The sequence below is a fragment of the Pelecanus crispus genome, chromosome 10 (genome assembly GCF_030463565.1).
Source record: "Pelecanus crispus isolate bPelCri1 chromosome 10, bPelCri1.pri, whole genome shotgun sequence".
NCBI classification, from domain to species: domain Eukaryota; kingdom Metazoa; phylum Chordata; class Aves; order Pelecaniformes; family Pelecanidae; genus Pelecanus; species Pelecanus crispus.
In genome coordinates, this window is record NC_134652.1 from 40,644,581 (window position 1) to 40,668,966 (window position 24,386).

The 24,386-nt window shown below is 42.0% G+C and overlaps 1 protein-coding gene across 3 annotated transcripts in view; it reads right to left on the reverse strand.

Annotated features, from left to right (window-relative positions):
• Positions 1–24,386, reverse strand: part of PCDH15 (protocadherin related 15) — a 400,140-nt gene that overhangs the window by 45,762 nt on the left and 329,992 nt on the right. For all 3 annotated transcript variants that reach the window (XM_075717276.1, XM_075717274.1, XM_075717275.1), the window contains exons 25-26: positions 20,619–20,746; positions 2,992–3,207 (exon numbers count right to left, since the gene is read on the reverse strand). In XM_075717276.1, coding sequence (XP_075573391.1) covers positions 2,992–3,207; positions 20,619–20,746 — 344 coding nt within the window. The remainder of the gene's footprint in view (positions 1–2,991; positions 3,208–20,618; positions 20,747–24,386) is intronic.

The following is a 24,386-nucleotide window of genomic DNA, read 5'->3' on the forward strand; positions in this document are numbered from 1 at the left end:
GATGCACTGATCAGCATGTACAGACTTCTGTGTAAGAAAAACAGAATTATAATGAACCCAAAATAAATTTTAGACTAAAATTGTTGAAAGGAACTCTGAAGCAATGAACAGTTCAATGGAATTAACTACATTAGCCAATTCAAGCAACCGCTGTGCGCCTATGTACTGAGTACTGCATCAACGCAACACTTAAAAAAAGGCAATAGTTCTTTTGATATTCAAGGAATCACAATTACGACTACTTGTTCATATACAAAAATATGAATAAACACACATTCATGACAAGCTATAGTAAAACAAGGCTGTTGAACAGAAATCAAGAAAAAGTTAAGGTTTCCATAGTAACATTAACTTGCTTGCTATCCACATTTGTAAAGGCTTTCATTTTTCAATTATTAAAAATAGCATTAAGTTGAGGAACTAAGTCCAATTTAGCTACATTGTAAGAAAAGCTGTGGGGAGAAACTGTTCCCTTCCACTGGAGGAGAGCTGGAAACATGCTGGGAGCAGAGGTGGAAGGCCTGGGAAAGCAAAGGCTCTTCCTGAGGCACCACCGTCACCGCTCTCTGGAAGCTTTTTGGGGCACAGCTACCAGGGATCATCCGACCCCCTGTTCCTTAGAAAACCTTTGCTACTTCCAGTCTACTGCGCAAAAATACAGCCAGGTCTTGTGATGCTAAATAGGAGGCACCAGCCTAAATTATAGGGCTGGAAGTCAGCATGTTCAGATGTCTCATGTTCATGAGTATCTGAAGAATACGTTGCTGAGAACTAGGAAAGTTCCAGCTTAAATTAAGTACGTAGCACAACAAACTGGAAGTTTGCAGCAGGGGCAGGGAAAACATGTAACTGTTGATAACCACTAGCCTGTAAGCGATATCCCTTTGAGCCATTGCTTTATTCACTAGGCTTCACTTTCCAATTTTTAAATCAAGCAAGGCAGAGCCCACAGTCTTGATCATTATACGGCACCAATGGATTGCTGGGAGCAGCTTATGCTGAGAGCTGAATGAGGAAGGGGTCTTGGGACCCCCCCCAAACCCCAACAAACATGTGACTAAAGATGGTATCATAGTGAATATTCACTGTCCACACACACTTGGTTCCTTCTTTAGAGCGTTTACTTGCAGCAAACTTACCTTGAAATTTAATTTCTCAATTCTTTATTTTGTCTCACAGAGGCTATAAAGGGAAAGTCCATCTTATGGAACCAAACAGTAGATCCACAGATGTCTAACCTGGGCCATCCTGCCAGTCCCAGCCAGCAGGAGCAGACCGGTATGCTTCACATGGACTGTCCCCTACAGCATGAAGACACCTTACCAAGGGGTTTGGCAGCTTATGCGGCTCACAGAGCTGTGCCGGGGCTCTGAGGAAGCGTCCTGGCCCCCGTTCTGGAGGACACCTTGCTCTGCTCAGGTTCTTCACACAGTACTGTCCCCCTGGTGTCGCCCCACCTCTTCCCTCCGGGCCTCCTCCCAGTGCAATCTGACCTTCTTCCTCTGCATCTTATTCTTCTGCATGTGAGTAATTTAATTCCTTTCCCTTATCTACGTGCACTCCTTGAGCTTGTATTGAAAGGAATGAACACCTCCCAGTCCGAGCACCTGACAAAGTCACAATACAGTGACAGCAGGATAAATTCTGTTCAAATCATGAAGCCCAGGAACAGCTTTGTCTAGTTAGAAAGATCTTCACATACAGATCATGCTCAGTGCAAACCCAAACTTTCGTGGTGGGATGGTGTCAGTCTGTAACTGTATCTACAGCTACTCTAAGCTTTCACGCCTTGCTCAAAACCACTGTACCAGAGTGCTCATCACTCACTTGGACAGCCTAAAGATCCCTCTATAAATTAATGAGACATATTTCACTTTCTAATTTTAATGTCGATACCTTCTGGCTATATTTTAATATACTATTACTGCATAAATTGCATGAGAATGCCCTATCATTTTGGGAGGTCAAGCATGAGGACACCAGACATTATGTTTATTTGCTGAATTCCTGCATAACTCAATATACCAAGTATTATGGCTATCATCTGTATCATTTGACAGTGTTCCCATGAACTAGATAATGCACTCCATCCCTACGACATTATGCTAATATTAATCCAATCCATCAAGTTATATAGGCTTTAAAGAAATTTAGCTTGGATGGTTTCTGTGACTGGACTAAGGCAATGTCCTTCACTCAGCACAAAAACATGAACTCAAGGCCTAAAGCTGGTGCCATTTTTGAAGTGTGGCTTCCCTGAAAATTTAAAGTACAGTCTCAGCCCCAAATTATTCCTTGCATTTTCCTTCCAGACACGAGCAACTAAAACATGGCAACCTTGGCTTTCCCTAGTAAGCCAACTGACTTCTAGCTTTCAAAGACGGTTTGCTCAGATGGAACTCCAACCCAGAAGCTACGTACTCATGTTAACACAGAGTACAGCCCAAGTCAGCAAGCTTTCAGCTAGGCTTATTAACTGGGGTTTAATGCCATGCTAACCCTGCTTCACAGCTTTGAGACGGGAGCTGGCTGCACCTTGCTGGCTTAGCGAATAGGTGGAGATGATCTGTAAATTCTTGCGTCTGGCCACGCAGATGTGACCCACTTTATACTTGTAATGGACAAAACCAGCACTTATATTGCTGCCATCTGGGTCCAGAAGACCCAGACCATAACTTTGGTCCATGTTTCATGCAAACAATTAGAATCTAAATTGAACCATTAACAATGGCTCATTGAATAAATAAAATGCTGAACATCATGTCTAGTGTGGTAACTGAGATCAGTATCTCTGCCATGAAAAATGAACACGTTTCAGATGGTCATAAAAGCTTTTGGTTTAAAAAAAAAAAGCTGTATTTCACTGAGTTAAAAAGATTAAATACACACAGTTTACGGCCTTCCTATAGGTCTGCCTCGAATTAAACTTTCTGTAGTGTTTGAATTTCCTCAGGAATTATTCCATAAAGATAATGCCCGGCTCATACTTACAAGTACTTCTGCTTTGCTGCTCAGTCCTTTTCCGTAATTGTCAGTTGCAATGACCTGAAACTTGAAATAGGATCTTCTCATATTTTTGAACAGCATAGCAGTTTTTATTAGCCCTGTGTAAGCTTCAATCACAAAACCTTCTTTACCATCCTTGATTGGAGGAATGATGAGTCTGTATTGCATGGCACTGTAATTCCCAGTGTCTTTATCATCAGCCTAATAGGAAAAAGAAAACAAGCAGAGGCAAATAAAGTAAATATGCATGCAAAGAATCATTAACCTTGTCCTTTAAATAAAGTTGCATATTCGTCCAGCAAATTTCTTCCACTCTGACGTTTAAAACATTAGATTCCAGAGAGCAGATATTGCTATTACTTTAAATGGTTCATTTCACTTTGCTGCATACAGTTCTGCTTTTCCAGCAATTTCTTTCTCCTGTGTTGGCACTAAACTGCTCAAAAAAAAAAAAAAAAAAAAGGAACAAAAAGAAGAAAAATATAAATGGACTTTTCATGTCTGCAACAAACTGAACAGGTAAGAACAGTCTAATTCCCAGAAACCTCCACTGCCAAATTGTTGTTGACAAACGCTAAATATCAAAGAAACCAGCAACGCATTCACAAACTTACACAAGAAGAATGTCCTCCCTCTTCTTAGAGACATTCTGCACCCTCATTGATTGAGCACAGGTATTTCTGGAGTAATTTTATCCTTTTTTATTAAAGAGATATTAAAAAAAAAAAAAAAAGACTGCGTGACATTGCTGCAATGCTGCACAACGGAGCTGATGTACAGACCCAGCGTAGGGCACAAAGCTGCCCTGGCATTCGCCCATTGCTGAACTGCGGCAGAAGTAGGGCGCAGTCCTGGCATCAATTAGGCAACCCCGGGAGCTAGGATATTTCACCCACCTTGTGCCTGACGACCCTGCGCAGCCCCGTTCTGGCCGCTCCAGACCTACTCCTTTGCACACATCACGCTCCCGTTCAAAAGGCAGTACCCATATTCAGACAGGAGTGTTTCTGAGGACCCTTACAATGCTTTCACGTGCTCCGTCTAGGAAGGGGTCAGCGAGACGGTAGCTAATTGCTGCCTGTACATTTGCCTACTCATTAGACTCGGGCACTGCCTCACTTCAGCGTCTATTAGCAGGCTTTAATGAAAATATTGGCATGACTTCTTAAGGCTGTGGCTTCAGCTAACGTTGGAGAAAAAGCATCCTTAACTTCAAAAAGGTGCAGGTGTTTGTGTAAAATCCGTACTTCGCCATGACTTAAAACCAAAACCAATAATCACAATCTAGGCAGTGTTTACGGCAGCGTGAAGAGTTGTTTACCATGACACACCACAGCCGACTAAAAAAGCGTTATCTGTGCAAGGTCATTAAGCCTTCAACAGATGGCCGTTAATCATCATTAATTGTTTCCTCACCCTCAGCGAACAAGATCTATCTGGTGGAAACTTTCACTAACTCCTATTTTGTCTTTATTTTCTGATGATTTTCAGGGAATACCAGCGAGGAGATACAACAAGCAAGTCCATGCGGCACAGCGATGCATTGTGCACCATCAAGAGATACCCATGCCAGACAAAAGATCCAGGTACTCAAAACTGTATGTGCTTTCCATGCTATTCCGACTGCTATCACACCAGATGGAATAGATAGAACTACACAGCGCTTAAGCGATAATATCTGGGCTGCTTTAGCTAGAGGTAGCAAACGTGTTTCACACACCACACCAATGTGCCGCAGAGCTGCCCAAAAGATGAGCTCCCTCAATGACACTGGCTGCCACTCATCACAGAGACAGAACGGTTTAAAATGGTCCTTGCATCCTTTGTAAATGTTTTGTTTTTCTCTAAATTGACAAAGCTTTATCTGGCTTGGCTACAAAAAGCATAAATATAAAATGTGTTAAAGTGCTTTTGTTCTCTAGTTCTACAGCTTGCTTTTTTTAAGGCTTTTAAAATCAAGATTACTACCTCTTGGGTGATCTCAAACCCCTTTATTAGCATTTTTAGGAAAGATGGGGAAGGTTAAAAGCTTTCTGAAATTTACCCCTTTCTGTCAGTCAAAAGGTAAAGATATCGTTGAGCTTTTCCAGAGCACTCCTGCTATCCAGCTGGCATGGGTAACTACAACCCCAAAACATCACGGAGCCAGCAGACAGGAGCTTGACAGGTGGATCTGCAGGACTAGGCTCGTTTTTGGCTTTCCTTTTGACAAGTAAATTGCTGAAGGAACAAATAAATGTGAAGGCAGGCTATATGGCACAAGGAAGCGGCTGTACCTAAAAATCAGGTTGATACACAAGTGCTAACAGTCATCGCTATTTGAGAGCTAAATGTCAGAGCTCAGTGCCGAGCTCGAGTCAGCCCTTTTAAGAAGTGCGTAAACGCCCGAGTTGCACAAGTTATCTTCATTCCTCCAGCCACCGCACCAACTTCAGTGACCTTATTGGACTCTTACTCCCACCACGGTTTCATCTGACGTATTCCCAAATGAGCATGTTGTGGTGGGTTGATCTTGGCCGGCTGCCCGAGGCTCACCCAGCCGCGCTCTCACCCGCCCCCCTCAACAGGATGCGGAAGAAAGTAAGATAAAAAAGCTCACAGGTTGAGATAAGGACAGCGAGCTTACTTGTTGATCACTGTCACGAGCAAAGCAGACTCAACTTGAGGAAAATTAATTTAATTTACTGCCATATAAAGAGATTCAGATGGTAAGAAACAAAGACAAAAATTAAAACAGCAGCTCAGCTGCGCCTGGCCATGGGGCTGCTGGAACTGTTTGTGCCTGGCCCAGGGCAGCTTCGGCCTCTCCTCACAGAGACCCCTCAAGCCCCAGCCTGGGCATGGGCACCATGTACACATCTAAAAATCAAACATTTCACTTCAAGTACCTGTTCTTAAGCAAATGCAAAGGAAATCTTAAAATTACAAATAAAAGATTCCATATGATTACTGTTACTCCTAAAATTACTCTTACTAAAGAAACATTTAAAACCAGCATGGTAAGAGAAATAAAACATCCTTGAAAATATGCAAACTGTAGGTTACGGAAGCATTCAAAGCAGCTTCTCTTGGTGCTTTTTGGATCAATTTTGCCTATGTGTTCTAGGAGAGCTTTGTATCCTCCATGTACTCAAAAAAAGAGATCAGGAAGCTTCTGCCTGTAGTAGCAGGGCAGTAGCAGCACTTGGTACAACCCATCCAGAAGACCACCTACGCGCTGCTCGAGACACAAGAAGGAAACCCCTTTGGAAATTATTTCATGGTTGTCCTGGTTTCGGCTGGGATAGAGTTAATTTTCATCTGAGTAGCAGGCACAGTGCTGTGTTTTGGATTTAGTAGGAAAATAATGCTGATAACACGCTGATGGTTTAGTTGTTGCTAAGTACTGCTTGTGCCAGTCAAGGACTTGGCAGCTTCCCATGCTCTGCCAGGTGCACAAGAAGCTGGGAGGGGGCACAGCCAGAAGAGTTGATCCAAACTGCCCCAAGGGCCATTCCATACCATACGGCGTCATGGGCAGTATAGAAACTGGGGGGGTTGGCCGGGGAGCAGCGATCGCTGCTCGGGAACTGGCTGGGCATCGGTCGGCGGGTGGTGAGCAATTGCATTGGGCATCACTTGCTTTGTACATTATTATTACTATCATTATTATATTGTTATTATCATCATTACTCTTTTACTTTATTTCAATTGTTAAACTGTTCTTATCTCACCCCAGGAGTGTTTCTCACTCTTACTCCTCCGATTCTCTCCCCCATCCCACCGGGGCAGGGTCAGTGAGCAAGCGGCTGCGTGGCGCTGAGTTGCTGGCTGGGGTTAAACCACAACGATGGTGATGCAGAGTGGCTAAAATTTTTAAAAATAATCACTTCTTTGCCTCATACCTAAAAAATCACTGTGTGCGTGCATCTAAGACCAGGCAAGCACAGGTTGTACAACATAGCTGAGTTTAAAGCCATCAACAACATAGAAAAGATCAGTCTGCCAAAACCGACTGGCTTATCCTCACTTAGCTTTGCACGTTGGTACTGGAGCTGGGGGGAGAAGTACCTCCTGTGCCAAAACACATGCCGTGTGGGGTTACACGAGGCACACAGGCGCAGGTAGCAGAGCACTATCTGATCTGGCTCCTTCGGGGTCTTCACTGTAGCGAGACAGGATTTACAGCGACTGCCTGGCTAACTGCCAAAGGCTCTCTGGAGCCACCCTGCGAGATGAGCACAACGCCCTTTCAATAAAAAGCCAATTTCTTTGTTAAAATGGATTTATTAGATTGGTTCAGCTGGGCCATAAGCCTATCATTTTTTTAATATTAGCAAATTCTATCTCAGTAGAAAGATACGACTTTTAATAGTAGTTTGTTTCAGTAACAACAGAAATCAATTTCACCTTCAGTATTTCATGCTTGCATAAGTGTGCAAATAAGGACAAACAAAATTTGGATCCAAATTAGGGTATCAATATTGCAGGCACAGACATTAAATAAAGTCAGCCTTTCTGAGCAAACATCACAGTAGTGTAGTTGCTTAGAAGTAACGGTATTGTAAGTCTTGCAGCCGAGTTTAACGCATGAAGCTCCAGTGAAAAAGGAATTTTGATATTTTAAGCATGCAGCCTCTGAAATCCTGCAGTTCAGATGCCCAAAGCTGGTAGACAGGCTACGAGGTAATTTTCAGAAGCTCTGAGAACTCAGTGGCACCCCAGAGAAATCGGTGGCCTCAAGATCATTACAGGTCAGGCTATTTCCATCCCATAAACCATCTACACACACACGAGCAAAGCCAGGTGCAAAACAGCCTGAGGAACTTGGAAAAATCATCAGAGTCCAACTGCAAATATTTTAACTTGGCTGTTTCCACTTCCCCCCCCTTTTCACCGCTATTTATACTTTGATCAAACCTAGCGACACTCAGTGCAACAACATTCAGCTTTGCAGGACCACCAGAGAGAGCTTGTGAGCTGCTGACGTTACTGTAGCAACTGCTTTAATACGGAGTAGGATGTTTGCTATTCTTGTAATTTGTCCTGAAGGTAAATATTTTTGACACTTCATTAGGAAGAGATATACGACATCTCAAGAGTTGCGTTATGACTCTCAAAAGAAGAGAAAGAGCTATGCTTAATCTTAATATTACAGCAGTATATCTTCCTTTTGTTATGTGCAAGAAATACAGATGTCTCCTAAATTCTGCTATGATTGAGTACTGATAAATATGTATGATATTAGGAATTACCAGGCCAAATTCAACCCTCCTGTAAGTGAGCGTAAGTGTGCCCACACCAGCGGAGTTTTGTTGGCACCACCGGCCGCTGCCTCCAGCGCTTACCCATCCTCTCCCCCGGTGGAAGGGGTGCAACTGCTGGGGTGCTCCCTAACCCCACCACAAAAGCACACTGCACCAGCCAGGTATCAGCTGAAATACGCTGCTCGAGGCCCCAGCATTGAGGGTATTCGCCACAAAGTCATTAACAGTCACTTTTTGGTAACTTTATTGGCAGCGATCTCTCTTGGAGCAAAAAGCCCAAGAAGCCAAGCGTTCTCAGTGACTACATCTCCTATACGCGGACTGCCAGCACAACTCGCAGCGAGTCATTAGAAACGTTAAAATTCCTGGCACTGCAGAGGCAGCGAAGGACTTGGTAGTGTAGGTTAATGGTTGGACTGGATGATCTTAAAGGTCTTTTCCAACCTAAATGATTCTATGATTCTATGATAAGAGATGGACACTGTCGGCGCCGGGTTCGCTCTCAGATAAGCGATGCCTGATTCAGCCCGGCACTGCAGCGGCAACGGGATGAAGGGTACAGCTGCTTTGCTGCCAACAAAAAGTGCTTTTAACACATCAGTTGCCTTAAAACGGAGAGGGAGCAGAAGGGTACTTGGTTTGGTTTGGTTTTCAGCTTTAGGGGGACTGAGAGGGGAAAAAAACATTAGCTCACGTATGGGAATATGGAGGACTCACCAGAGCTGAGTCAAGCTGCATGTCTGGAAGACAAGAGACGAAAATAGATGAGCTGAAAACGAGGAGTGACAGAGATGCCTTTAGTGCTGCCTCTGTAACCAGTTACAGTTTTGTCCTAGCACACATGGTTTTTCTGGTTTAACTTCTTAACGCAAGACTTGGGTTGCATTTGAGCACTTCACACAGCAGCTGTCCCTAAAGGCCATCCAAATATCTCACAGCTAAGAATTTGATGGGAAGAGGTCTGTAAAGGACGGCAAGTTTGAGGAGCAGATGCTAGGAGATACAAAGCTACGGAATTCTGAGGCAGTCTGTGGCAGAAACAAGCTGATGACTGTGAGTTCAAAAGGGCTAGAAACAGGTAACTGTGAAAGAACACAGTCGTGAAGAAATACGGGGGGGAGGGAAAAAAAAAGGAAAACTGCAATAGCTACAACAAACTTACTGGCTTAAGTGTCTGCAAATCACAAAGGAAAACCACCTCTAAAACAGTGCAATGGCAGATGTGGCTCCAGAACTGAAAACATTCAACAATCTGTAAATTCCTACCGGCAAAAATGGTCTTGTTCTAAAAGCTATTTTATGTGCCAGCAACTGATTGGAAACAGTCGAACCTGCCATCTGCTTAGTGGCACTAAGCTAGGAAGAAGAAAAAAACCCCAGCAGCCCAGTCCCATTCATTTTACATGCCCTGTTAGCATCCTCAGGCTCATGATTAAGGGTGACCCTGCTAGGGGACTGGAAAACATTTAAAATTAACAATTGCATTTAACTCTAAGCAGCTAGTTTGATTTTTAGCTCACGCTGAGAATGATAAAAACTGTAATCATCTGATGATTATGCAATAGCTTCCGGAGCTACAGTTAATGAAGATTTTAATGCTCATCCCAAACAAGCCACCAAACATGTCAGCCCACTGGCAATTCTGGTGACAGTATCAGAGTGTTTGCTTTTACAAGTCTCTCCGGGGGAGGGGATAAGCGCCGTACCGTAACGCCGTGATTGTGCGGCCACGTAGGTGCGCCTCACACTGCGATATTCCCTGCGGAAACGTGCAGATTGGAGAAATGTCAAATAATCGCCTTTCATGAGGGCTGCATGGAGCCAAAGATTAATTAATTTACGCTTTACATGCATCGTTTGTTAAGCATGCTTACAAAGATACTACAACAAAGAGGAAAAGAACGGACTCTCCTAAGCATGTTGCTGATCGCTGCCCACTCTGAGTAAACCCCAGCTCCATGGAAACTTCTGAGAAACACAGGTAGTAAGAAAAAAAAAGGGAATGAGAATTGTTCACTTTTTCCTCCAATGGTGCCAAAAAACCCAAGGTGTGGAAACACGGATCAATTTTGATAGGCTGTCTCATGGGAAAAAGTGTTGACTAAGAGGTGGTCCCAAACTTGTATTCTGAAAAAAAAAAATTAGAAACATGGGTTTGATAGCGTTTGCCTGCTATGCCAACAGCAGTTAGTGCTCGATACAGTGGGTTTATGTCTATGTGCTGCGAGGGAGCGCAGACCACGCAGCTGATCCTCCACGGGATGGGAATGATCCAGCACTGCGAACACTCCAGGCATACTTCCAGCCCCTGCAGGAGGTACTTTACTCCGGAAGGCACGTGCAGGACTAACAGTCTTAAAAATGTTAGAAAATAACATAGTAATTGAAATAATCTAATATTACATTTGGGAAAAAAATCACAAAGGGTAGAACTTTTTCTGAACACTGCCAAAGGAAACCAATAGTACTGGGTTTTTTATAGTAAAAAATTTAGCAAGCCAACATATTATCTAGAGATAGGTTCTTTGAAAGAAATTACCTGCGTGCTTGGAATTACTGTAATATTATTCTTAGCAGGGCAAGCAGCTTCCTGTCAGAGGCCAGATGTTACAGCAGATGCGCATGTTTGAGGGTGTGCTGTTGTCACTGCAAATAGGCTTCAAAGTCGATTTTTACTTCTACCAAGTTATGTTTTCTCCTTACCGATTACTCTCTGTGATTCATAAATCATATTTTAACTAATAAAAGATTGTGACTGGCAAAGCAGTTCATTTTGACAAAGAGGTTCTTTTGGGTACATGCAAAAGCAAAATTAAGAGAAAGGAAAACTTTGTGTTTCACAGCAGAAGGCTGTCTCAAGGTGCTGAGGGTCAAATCTCACTTTTACAGAACTTGCCACTGTGAAGATTTACCTGTCATCCCAAGGCAAAAGGAAATACCAAAAGGAATCTAGAGGTTATAGGCATGAATAGAAAATAAATGGAGATTTAACATGGATAAATGCATCTGGGCAAAAAAAGTGATCCCAGTATTCTCTCTGTATGTAACACATAACCATACCCAGGAATTTTAAACATTTATTCTATCAATTGCCTTAGATCCCTATGCAACCACTACGATATATTGCTTTCAAGGATTACGGTTAAGTAAAGAGTAATTCCCATTCCCCTGTGTGTCATTAGGGTAAAAACCTGTAGCATAAAATGGCTTTGCTTTATTTTGCTGTTCTAAGATATTCAAACAGTAATAAAGGATGAAGTCACATTATGAAGCCTACCAGCAAGGGGCACAAACCACAGAAAAGGTCTGAAATGAAAACATGATCAACCGTATTGTAAGAATCAAGTTTCCTTCAGGATGTAACTGCATCTCCGACTGCACTGGCTCCTATTACCATGGTCAAACCTCTCTGCTGGCTTCACATTAGAGCCACTTCTATCAAATACAGGTCAGCCACTTCCAGAGACGTTGATTCACTGGCATTTATCTTGGTCAGCTTCCTTTTCTGCAAACATTTTCAGTACAAAAAATACCTTCATAAACTGAGGAGTAATTCCGAAAAGAACCTCTCACTTTCTTTACTAGAATTAGCATATCCAGTGTTTCCTCATTTAAATACACTTCAACAAACAAAATTAGAGAGATTAATGCTGTAAAAGAAAATGTTTAAAAAGAAAGGGCTAACAACGCACCGTGATAGCGGAAGGTCAATTCCCGCTAGTAACTTCCCTAGAGTTTGTGTTGATTTTGGTTTTGCTTTTATAGAGCAGATTGAAAATATAGTGTATGCAGCTGAAGGAAGACTGCTTCTAATTCTGGGGGGAAAACCAGGAGTTGTATGAAATACCAGTGGCAAAGCAAAATAACTAATTCTAATATAATGAAATGCAAAGCAAATCTCAAACCACAAAATTAATAAATTAGTAGTTATGAGTATTACATCTGCTTTTAATTAATATATTCATAACGAAAAGCACAAAAAGGCCTTTAATCATGGAAACCGGCTCTTCTATATGTTGAAAATTCTGGGGGAAAAAAGAGAATTGCAGAAAAGGGGAGAGAACATAAAAGGTTACTGTAACACCAATCCACATCAGGAGCGTCATAGAATCATACAATCGTTTAGGTTGGAAAAGCCCTTTAAGATCATCCAGTCCAACCATTAACCTAACATTACCAAGTCCACACTAAACCAATCAAGGGTAGACTAGACTAAACCATGTCCCGAAGTGCCACATCTGCCCGTTTTTTGAACACCTCCAGGGATGGTGACTCCACCACCTCTCTGGGCAGGCTGGTCCAATGCTTGACTACCCTTTCTGTGAAGAAATTTTTCCTATTATCCAATCTAAATCTCCCCTGGTGCAGCTTGAGGCCATTTCCTCTCGTCCTATCACTAACTACATGGGAGAAGAGACCAACACCCACCCCACTACACCCTCCTGTCAGGCAGCTGTAGAGAGCGATAAGGTCTCGCCTCAGCCTCCTCTTCTCCAGGCTGAACACCCCCAGCTCCCTCAGCCGCTCCCCATCAGCCCTGTGCTCCAGACCCTTCACCAGCTCCGCTGCCCTTCTCTGGACACGCTCCAGCACCTCAGTGTCTTTCTTGTAGTGAGGGGCCCAACACTGGACACAGCATTCCAGGTGCGGCCTCACCAGCGCCAAGCACAGGGGCACAATCACCTCCCTGCTCCTGCTGGCCACACTATTCCTGATACAAGCCAGGATGCTGTTGGCCTTCTTGGCCACCTGGGTACACTGCTGGCTCATGTTCAGCCGCTGTCGACCAACACCCCCAGGTCCTTTTCAGCCAGGCAGCTTTCCAGCCACTCTTCCCCAAGCCTGCAGCGTTGCATGGGGTTGTTGTGACCGAAGTGCAGGACCCGACACTTGGCCTTGTTAAACCTCATACAGTTGGCCTCAGCCCATTGATCCAGCCTGTCCAGGTCCCTCTGCAGGGCCATCCTACCCTCCAGCAGATCGACACTCCCACCCAACTTGGTGTCATCTGCAAACTTACTGAGGGTGCACTCAATCCCCTCATCCAGATCATTGATAAAGATACTGAACAAGGCTGTCCAACACCTGAAACCTTTTTCGGAGCAGCACCAGAACTGTAATTAAAGCCACTATGCAGACTGCTGTTCCGGCTGTCCCACCACTGCAGGCCCAGCGCAACGGCTACAGAACAGAAGGAAAACCCAAATAACCCGCAGCCAAGACGCCCCGCAGCAGTCCTACCCCCGCGCCTTCTCACCACCCCTGCTCTTGCATCAGATCCCCAACCTGGCCTCGAAAGATCTCGCTGTGCGTTGGATGCCTTTGATAGGCTTTCGGGGAGAGGAGCAGGCTTAAAAAGACGGCTGCGTGAAATTGCCTGTAGATTTGAGAGGCGATAATTGGCCTCAGCCATCATCTCAAGAGAAACGGTATTTAACACAGCTCCACACTTCCTGCTGAGCTATCAGCAGTATAAACATGGGCTTTAAGATGCAAGGACTAAAGCCTCGGCTAAAACTTGCCATTCGAATAAATATATTCCTTTTATGTTTTTTCTTGGAGACATGAGTACTGATCAGCTTTTGGAGGACACTAGCCTTAGAACAACTATATTCATATAGAAGAATTCATACGGCATATCATTAACCAAATTAATCCTAATTAAAAGTGACTTTTTGAGAATGATTTGTGGCATTCTTCTGAGCTCAAGCTTCCTTTTTATCTGCTTACAGTGATCTTTCTAAAAATCTAGAGCAAGACAACACATTACCCTATTCTAAAAGGATTTTATATTCAAATGTATGTATTTAAGAGAGCAGTTGCTGCTGCCAGCAAAATTGTTGCACCTTATAGAGCCTGGAGAAGCAATCTATAGTATTTGCCTTAGTCACATACGTAACTGTTGTGATGATGAGAGAAGTGTTTATCCGATATTTTATTGGCCTATTTGTCTCTAAATTAAATTTGTGTGTAAGATTATGTACTCAGTATTCATTTTCTTCCCTTCCTGCATTTTTTTTTTGTGTTTGGCCCATGGCAGTTAGGTCATTTCTTACTCCCAGTGCTACTCCTTAGGCTGTATGGCATAATTAGTGCCAAGACTGGGGTGCTTTACAGAATACTTTTCAAGAGGGGAAGAACTGTGCTTTGATGGGAAGGGTGAAATTGTGTTCAAGCCATGGAGTACAGAAGGATTTAAGCAAGTGAAGTTAAACATACACACGTTAAGCAGTATATTTCTGATGCATTTATCTAAAACCCGCTTACATAAATTGCTATATTAAAAATTAATGACTACAGCAAATCATTAGGTACTGTTAAAGAGGAACTAATTGTGTGGGTTTTTTTTAATTTTTTTAATTTGAAAGCTGTAGTTTTTGCATAGGGCAATAAAGCCTGCTGTCTTGTTTTTATGTAAACTGCACTCACCAAAAATGAGTCATTCTTATGTGCCAATAACGTCGTACAGAGACAGACAGGTAGCTGAAAATAACTTATTAAATGCCAAATTGAGACAGAACTGGAGATCTGCCTACAGCTTAAGGGATCGTCAGCAGGACACAATTATCCAGGGCAAAGCCTGAGCAGAAACTGCCCTGCGCACACCCCGGCTTCCCCTGGGCAGCGCAGGTGCACGGCTGGGAGGAGAGCTGCGGGTGCCGTAACGCATCCCTTGGCCTGGGCAATTGCTGGAAGAGGCCACTGCGGATCTCGGTGGGGTAGGGATCACCTGGAGGTGAGGATCTGGGCACAAAGACAGATGTTAATCCTGCCCTGCAACATAAGCATTGCAGGTATTAACACCAATGCTGTTCTGACATTTCAGACTATTTTGCTTTTTAAACTATTGCAAAACTAGACACATTTTTAAAAACTTAAAATATTCTTTACCTCTTGCTTAACGTAACCCATATACTCTCTGTAATAAAGACACTGTGAATGTCAACCCAGATTACAAAATAATTTTTGAACCTCCTTAGTATCTACACCAGTAAACACCTGTAATTTAGTACTTCCTAGCTAATGTCTCTCAGCCCATCTTTTCTATTGCCTATTTGATAAAAAGGAAAAATTATATGTGCTTAAACTGCTGCTAAACGATAACTGCTGGCAAGTGCCTGCCCCTGTGATTATTACGCTTAACTAATTTGATTACAGCAATGGCAAATAAAAGCAGGCATTCCCTGTAAATCACATCTAACTGCAGGAGCCATGCCGATATCGGAATACCAGCCGTTCCGACGGATGCAATTAACCCACCCGTCCACTGATCTTTTCCCACGGTTATTCCACCAGCAGCGACTGGCCAGAGCAAACCTGTTTGCACAGGCCGGCTCCAAGCTCTCGGCAGCCAACAGGAGCTGGGATAAAACACCGTGTTAAAGCAGCTCCAACGGTGAAGGTAAAGACCTGCCCACATGTAAAGCTGCCCCGGAGCTGCGGCAGACTGAGCTCTGCACCGAGCTCAGTGCAGCCATGCTAGTACGGTCTCCCCCTGGTCTCTGACGTTCAACTCAGGAACGCATTGCAAACTTCAAGAAGCTGAAACCGAAGACATCTGAACACAACAAAAGAACCGTGTTGGTGTTCACGCAAACCCTCTGCTAAAGCCACACACAGCTTTCACCTCGCGCTTTTAGGAGAAAGGAAAAGTTTCAAGATGAGTCTTGGTTTTCTGTCATGATACTTTCCTCAAAAATGGATGCATGGATAAATGGTAACAGAAACCAAACCACTATCTGACACTTAGGCTTAACATGAAATTCTGGACCCTGATCTTCAGATGTAAAAGGCTGAAGTAGACAGAGGCACCCAGATGATGAGTTGTTACCTCAAGTATTGCGTACTTAACCCCCGCTTTGCTTTCAATATAAACAAATGAGCGATGACCAGCTTCTTGTAATAAATCTGACCCTTATTTTCAACCAACAATATCTGCTGCCACTCCAGAGAAAGGCATTTCTTGCTAACAGAGCCAGCGCTGGCGTTTCCAAAATTAGGGCTTCCAGAAGCAGCATCCTCTGCCAGCCTGCCAGAAAGCCCTTGTTGGGGAATTTTTTTTGTACCCGCTGAAGCAAATTAAACACATGTTTGTACTTAAAATATAAAAATATAATTACTGAATGTGATTCATTTTCTCGGAAAGCCTGCTAAAATATGGTTAACTAGTAAATTATGCTACAAAAGTTGTGTTATACAAAACTTTTTGCTACTATATGAAGGTAATTGAGTAGAATGCCAAATAGTTGCCTGTCCTTAATGCTTCCAACACTTGGGCAAATAGGTCACCTCAAAACAGGAGAACTTTGACTATTTTATCACTTTCACGTGAGAAAGTAAATGTAGGTGCTCACAATGTGAATTATCATCATCCGTGACTTAAATATCCCTTTCCATGCTCTACACCATCTTTATAGTACATAATACATCACCGTTAACTTGAGTTGCATTTTTACAATATAAAAGCAGAATATGGATCCTATCTCACCTCTGATCAAGTGCTGTTTTCTTTCCTTCTGATTCTCTCTTCACTGAATTGGGATGTCCTCATTTCTCTTCTAATATGCCCTGCTGTTTTGCAGACTTCAGTTTATCCTCTCCCCTGTGCAATTTCTTTAGCATCTCAACTCAGAGAACCAAACCTTGACAACTACGTATTGACAGCACAGTAAACGCCCGCTACGAAACAATGTTATGACTTACACTAGCCTTGTCCACGGGTGCAGGGACTGACATACATCCTTAGGAGCACGGATATTCACACGCAGGGATATAAAAATAAGGGCCTTGGAGAGTAATGAGCAGGAGTTGGTATTAAACATACACATAGGCAATGACTGACAAAGAAAAGGTGGAATGGGAATTTTGAAACAACTGACTTGACTATCCAAATCATCCACTACTAATAAAAGTCTTCGACTTCCAAGTTTTCAAGCAAAATCTGTCACATATAGATAAAAATCAAGAGAAAACCCAAAGAAGCAAGGAGTTAATCAGCAAGAGTCCCTGCAGTACCTCTAGAATGCGTGATTTTTTTTAATGCAAGGAAAACACTGGCTCAATTCAGAATCCATTCTTTTTTCGGTAACAACAATCTTACGCTTTAATTTAAAATAAACACTTTCTCCTTCCCTCAGGATAATGGAATGTACATAAGAAACCAATTCAAAAGTTAATGTCACTTCTACATATTTAGTACCTATTTATTGCTGGTATGTCCCTCAAGTGCAGGGGCAAAAATGCCAAGTTTGGGCCCTAGCGTGCAGGAAGCATTGCATACTTTTCCACAGCAGTGACTGCATGGCATTGCTGTGACAAATACCATCACGGTATTCATAATTAGAAAATATTGGTCCACTATGAGTCCAAATAACAATGATTTCAACCATCTATAATATGCACGTTTACATCTTTCGGTTGGAAAAATATTTCTGCTAGTCAATACCATGTTCAAGGATCATGAAAGTTGTTGTCAGTGACAAAAAGAATGAGAATATGTGGAGAATATCAGTTTCTTTTCAGAATTACTCAGATGTCATTCAAAAATTTAGCAACTATTAATGAATGCAGAAGATGAAAGCAAATGCATTTAAAACCTCCTACTAAGGAGTTTTTTTAATTAGAATAAAAATTTGAATAATAATTAAAAAATACAAATTCTAGTAATTTTTATCAGAATAAAAATTGGAATAATTTCTACAGTGCAAGCTCTGCATGTATTTTGTTAATGCTCTTTAAAATTTCAACTTGGAAAACTACTCATTCAATTCTACTCACCTGAACTCTTCAAGAATGAATTTGATTAATTCTTCTTAACACTAATTGGAATGGGTATCGTATTTAAGTAACAGAGCAGATTTCTTTTTTTTCTAAAGGACAGAAAATAAGCTAACTAGCACCAACTGCTGAAAATGCTTGGTGCTAGAACAATAAATTACAGCCTGATTTTCTGCAACAAGCACTTCTTAACTGTTTCTAATTTTACTTTAACTAAGCACACAGCTATGTTTGAGGCCACCCACTAGTACCAACTTCTGTCTTAGACCTTGTTCTGTTTTGCCTGTCAGCAAAGTCAGGAGGAATTCTGTCATACAGAATACAAAATTTCTGTTTTAACAGAAACAGGTTAGAGACATAAAATTGTAATTGCTTTTGTGTCTTCCTTTGTGTCATCCTTTTCTGTCCTCTGATCACCTTTCTTGAGTCAAATGTTTCTGAAGGGTAAAAGCAGATTCCCTTCTTCACCCCCAAACACCCCTCACCTGCATGCCTGCTCTTTTTCAGGCGCTTCTTATCCCCTCGACTGACACACATGAATATCTCTGCCTAAGGAATCGGGAACGCCTCTTCAAAAACCAGGTAGGATTTCACAGCCTGTTCAAATTTTGTCTGATCAACTCAAAATGTCATTTCACATTTGTGCCTTCTGTTTCATTTACTTTCACGCACACAGCACTCCTTTATCTTAAGTACCTTTGCTATTCACTATTCTGTATCTACTCCACTATCTTTGTGCAGTTCTGTATCTTCAGCACTTCTGAAGTTCATGGATTTGACACAATTTTGTGTTTCCTATTTTTGAGTATGCCAGGGCTTCAGCTTAAGGTTCGTAGCCAGAAGCAGTAACTGGCAAAATGTCTGGAAAAAGAGACGTTAACAAGAAATTACCCCGACCTTCAAAACTCTGCTCACTTATGGTCTCAGATCACCCTAACAGCAACACTACCCCAATTTCTTTAATCTGTGCATCTGGAATTTCCTTTTCATTGAATCGAGCAGACATCTGGTTATATGTCACTATTTCGTACAGAGTAGCAATCTCGTGTACCTTAAAACTTCAATACGGAAGATGGAGGAAAAGAAATTTATAAAAGGAAATTCTGCAATTCATTTTCTGAACGTATTATTTCCAACACACAACGCTGCTTTATTACTCACTTTTTAATTTCTTTATTCGCACACAAGTAAATCTTTAAAGTAAACACAGACATTGCACATGCTAGATGACTTTTTTTGGCTTCATTTACAAAGTCTGAACTGAGTCTTCAGAGTCAATAGAGAGAGAGCTAGGAAGAATTGGCATAGGGCAGATTTATACACTATAATGTTCCCTTTCCAAGTTACGTTCAGTAAATTCTCAGCTGTTCCCTTGGATTGCTGTATGAGTTTCTAGAAAAGACCAATATGCATACTCTGGGGACAAAAAAATCGCTTATGATAAGCACTGTATAAAAAAAGAAGAAAAACCAAATACTCTGGACTAGTGTGCAAAGTAAACCAATTTCATCTACAGAGGCCTCTATCCAATAGTCAACGCTAAACAATTCCCCAAAATTCTGCCATTTCTGGGCTTACTTTGGGAAGGACTACCACGAAACAAAAAAAGCAATGGACAACTTGAATAAGCTCTAATAGTCTCTATTTCATTCCTGGTGCTCTAAACACCTCATGAGGTCAAAGTAAAACTCTTAGCAGGTCATATTTCTGTGCCCTTTCACGCATAAGTTAGAATCAGCAACTCCAAAGCTATTCCACTAATGCTTAAGGTGAAAAAAGATGCAGGAGGCCTGCTGAGGTAACAAAATCAAGGTGGAGGAAACAAGCTGACTTGGAAAGTCCTGGCAACTCAAGCTGTCTCTAGCACAAAAGATCGCATCACAAAGCATGTTATGGAAAACAAACAGCTTTTATTCTAAGCTATTTTTCTGTCTGATGCTAATTACATTCTATATATTATATTTCCTTGAATTTTCTCTTTTTTTAAAACAAACAAACAAACAAAAAACCCCCTACGGGTAGCCAATGTTACTTACAAACTGCATCACAGTACACAGACCTGAAATTGTTTTGCTGACCTGAAACAGAAACTGTTCTTTCCTTTTTAAAGCATAAACGCGCTGCTGCCAATGAAGTAGTCAGAAGAATTCAGGGTAAAACTAGTGCTGAGCATAAAAGAATCCTCTAAATATTAACGTATCTAAAATGATAGCTACAAATCTTCAAACGAAAAACGAGCACGTAAACTGAATATAGGCAAAACCTGCAAAACTCTTCTAAGCTCAAAATCAACCTTGTGTCGGTAACTGCTGGAATACTGGGCTGATGCATGTCAATCACACACACACAAATGGAAACCTTCACACTCGTATTCACAGTCAAACACGGATTTCATAAGAGGAATTACCCATTCTGTGCTCACCATACTTGATTAGAAAAAGAAGTAAAATGGAAATTACTGCCAGTGTCTGAGGAGCTCAAGCAGTTTTAGGAGAAACACGTTTTGTAACCTCCTGTGAAAAATCATACCAATGAGTAAACACTTTCCCACTGCAAGTGAATGTTATTTAAAATAAATTTCAGTCTTACCTTAACTTTAAGCACAGAAGAAAACATTTTGGCATCTTCAGACACTCCTCCAATGTACATTTTTTTGGTGAAGACAGGGACATGGTCATTTTCATCCTTCACTTCAATAAACACCTTGGCTGTATTACCTAAAAGAAGGAATGAAAAGTATACATAGAACATTTGGCAATGAATCTTTAACACCTACTGCAGCTCAAACATTTACAGCCCAAACAGATCATGTAAAGTAAGTGCACAGATAACACCGTAAAAATAAATACATTAGAAATAATAGCACATTTGGTATGAAAAGTATGAACTTGAAGGAAGTAAAGAGATTTCATGGGTTGTGTTTTTTTTTTTTTACTCTACCTTTATTGTTTCTGCATTTGCCATTTTTTCTGAATGAATTTGGAGCTGAAATATGTAACTTTATAGAAAATTATTCCCATTATCTGTACGCCTGCACTTCACTATTACGGTTATCTGAATTTGCCTGTGAGCAAAAAGCTGCCATGGCTTTCTTCAGAAAGCAAGCTATTTGGGGAAAATCTAAGAAAAGACCTGTAACTAAATTTTCAAATCAACAGAAAAGCACAAGTAAGAATATTGTACTGTCATAACACAGATTTTGGTCACATTGAATTCTCACATGTGTTATGAAGAGGTAACGAACAAGTGATGTACGCTAGTAGTTACATTGCAAACAGCAGCTTGCTTTTTCCACTTCATGTGCAGCTCGCTTTACGTATTTTAATTATTCCTAACTCCCATGCAAACACCTAATAGGTGATTCTACCAACGGTGTCTATAAACTCACAAATGTTCATACAGTAGCGCTGGCAGCAACATCCTCTGGATGAACAACGTGATACTTTACATTGCAGGTCAACGCAGCGTTTTCTATACCTGCCTGAGCCATAAAGCACAAACATCTGAGAGGTCTGTCCATGCATGCGCTCAGCAGCCTCGACGCCTAATGAATCTACTGCGTTAACTGACTGCATGCCTAAGCCGGTCTTCATCACGCACCTGGCCTGGCCCATGGGAACTCAAGAAGTATTGCTTCCCCCTTAGAGGTTCAACACACCTTCAAAGCAAAATACAGCTGTTAATTTGTTTTATTAAGCAGTTACTGATCCACCCCACTGAACACTAAACATCTCTCTCCTCCTGCAAGGAAAAAAACCATCTAGCAAAAATTATGGACCTAGCGCAAAAAAGATTCAACTGCGCAACCAACATCTGTTTGTCTCTTTCAGAATTGTATAATCCAGAAAGATTGCTGGAAATGATGATATCCAGTTCATTAAAACCACATTTTCAAGTGACAAATTGCCTCATTTCAGAGTTGGTTTTCCCAACTTGTTTCAGTGCCAGGGTAATTTAAATGTTGCACAGGTGCCATGCTGATCTGAGTTAGCTTCAAAACACAGTCTCATTTAGAAAGAGTTTAGTAACTCTATCTTTAGGGGACAAAAAACTTAAAACCCAGACTATTTCTTAGACTTCCGAAGTCACCGAAGATATTCTGTCTATCTGATGGTCCCAACTGATGGGGAACAAATGAGGATTTCATAAAGGAAACTGAAATCTGAGAAAAAAAATTTAAAATGCCATCCAGTACGTTAGTACAGAGAGAAGAAAAAAAAGAGAAAGGAAAGGAAACAAAGGAAATTACATTTCCTCAGAAGAATAATCAATTATTCACCTTCCACATTGATCTGTGCAGGTATGTTCAACAATTTGTAGGTGCTATTAGCTCATGGGAAAATGACTTCATAACAAGCTCTCTTTTTATGGATGTGGAAAAAAAGCCGTAATCCAGCATCTGAATGCGCGTAATGCAGACATAATAGAATCACAGAATCATAGAATCGTTTAGGTTGGAAAAGACCTTTAAGATCATCCAGTCCAACCATTAACCTAACACTGCCAAGTCCACCACTAAACCAGTTAAGGGGAGAGTAGCAATTTCATGTTTCCTGCCTTGGTGGCTGGATTATTTATAATGGAAGTAAAACTAGGTATCACTAAGGTTGGAAAGGATCTCTAAGATCATCAGTCCAACCATCAACCCAACACCCCCATGCCCACTAAACCATGTCCCAGAGTGTCACATCTGCCCATTTTTTGAACACTTCCAGGGATGGGGACTCCCCCACCTCTCTGGGCAGGCTGGTCCAATGCTTGACCACACTTTCCGTGAAGAAATTTTTCCTAATATCCAACCTAAACCTCCCCTGGCACAGCTTGAGCCCATTTCCTCTCGTCCTATCGCTGACTACGTGGGAGAAAAGACCAACACCCACCTCACTACAGCCTCCCTTCAGGTAGTTGTAGAGAGCGATAAGGTCACCCCTCAGCCTCCTCTTCTCAAATGGTCTATTTGTAATCATCTCTAGTTTGCTCATGCTCATTTTAAAAGAACGCTTCTTACCTTGACTACATTATTTATTACAGTGAAGAAAAACTTCAGACAAGGAGGTATTGCAAAGTCCTATGAACAGTCAAACCTCTCCCTTGTTAAACCGGATCCTTCACGTTTCTGGCTGCAAGACTGAGTTACAGTTAGAAACCGCAGCCCTGTTGAGAAAAACGCGATTCCCAGGCAGGCGTTTTCACTGCAGCTACGCTCTTTAGGGAAGAAGATCAACTGAAGCAGGATTACAGGCAATGTGTGTAAGTGATCTTGCCCTGCTGAGCAAATAGTAAACAGTTACAGCAACGGCCGGCACCAGTTTACAGCTGTAGGGAAGATCCTAACTGTATCACGTTCAGTGCTGGTAGGACGAGGCATTTGCTAACCTGCACTAGTTCTCTCTAATGCAAATTAAACATCTTTTGCATAGTGCTCACCATCTTCATCGTTTCAAGCCTGTCTGGGTGAGGTGGCTTAGCCTCGTGCAAAGTTTGCTTTGCAATTTGCTCAAAAAACATTTGTTTAATTTGCTGGTAGTCCTCTGGGCTGCCAAAATGCTGATTCGTTTAGCGATGGTTGAATGCTTTGAAAATGAGAAATGAAAGTTATCACAATAAGCACAAAGCAAATTAAATATCCTGCATATATAGAGACTAACATTAGCATCGTTAACATTAAATTAAACATATACCTTCATTTTATTTTACTGCCTGATTTTTATAAACAGCTTACAGCTCATCCATTCTGGCAGACGGAAGGGAACGTGGCACCTGCGAACTCCTGGCTACCGTGTGCTTTTTAGAAGATTCCAATCTACAGCTGGCCGTAGCGAACGCCTCCCAGCCAGTAACGGAGGTTGCCTTATTCCTACCTCGGATAAGCCTAGGAGAAGTGCACATTAAAATCCCTCATCAGAAACCATGCCATGCGTGCGAAGGTCGTGGCAGAGCCTTCGCCGTGGGCATTTCCCCAGCCGCTCTGCTCGAGTCAGTCAGATATCCCCTGCACGCGGGACACCCAGCGCCCCTGCGCCTCCAGCGCCCTGCCCGATTGAAAAGACCACCCAACCTGAGCACGTTCTTACAGAGCCTGGTTTAGACTCTAGTGGTAGACTCTTTTTTTCCTTCATATTCTGAATTTGTTAATGCTTCTTCTAAATATTGTTTCTGTGTGGCTCTAGCCCTCTTTTCTGCTGCCTGAGGGGAGGCAACAGCATCCACTACGTAATGTGCATTGCCAGTTACTGACACCCTCGCAGGTAGGACAGTGAACACCAAAGCACACCCATATTCACACTCCCCTTCCAGAGGGGAAATATTGTATCCCCATGTATGTAAAACCTGGCTGCTTTCGTATTCTAGATCCGT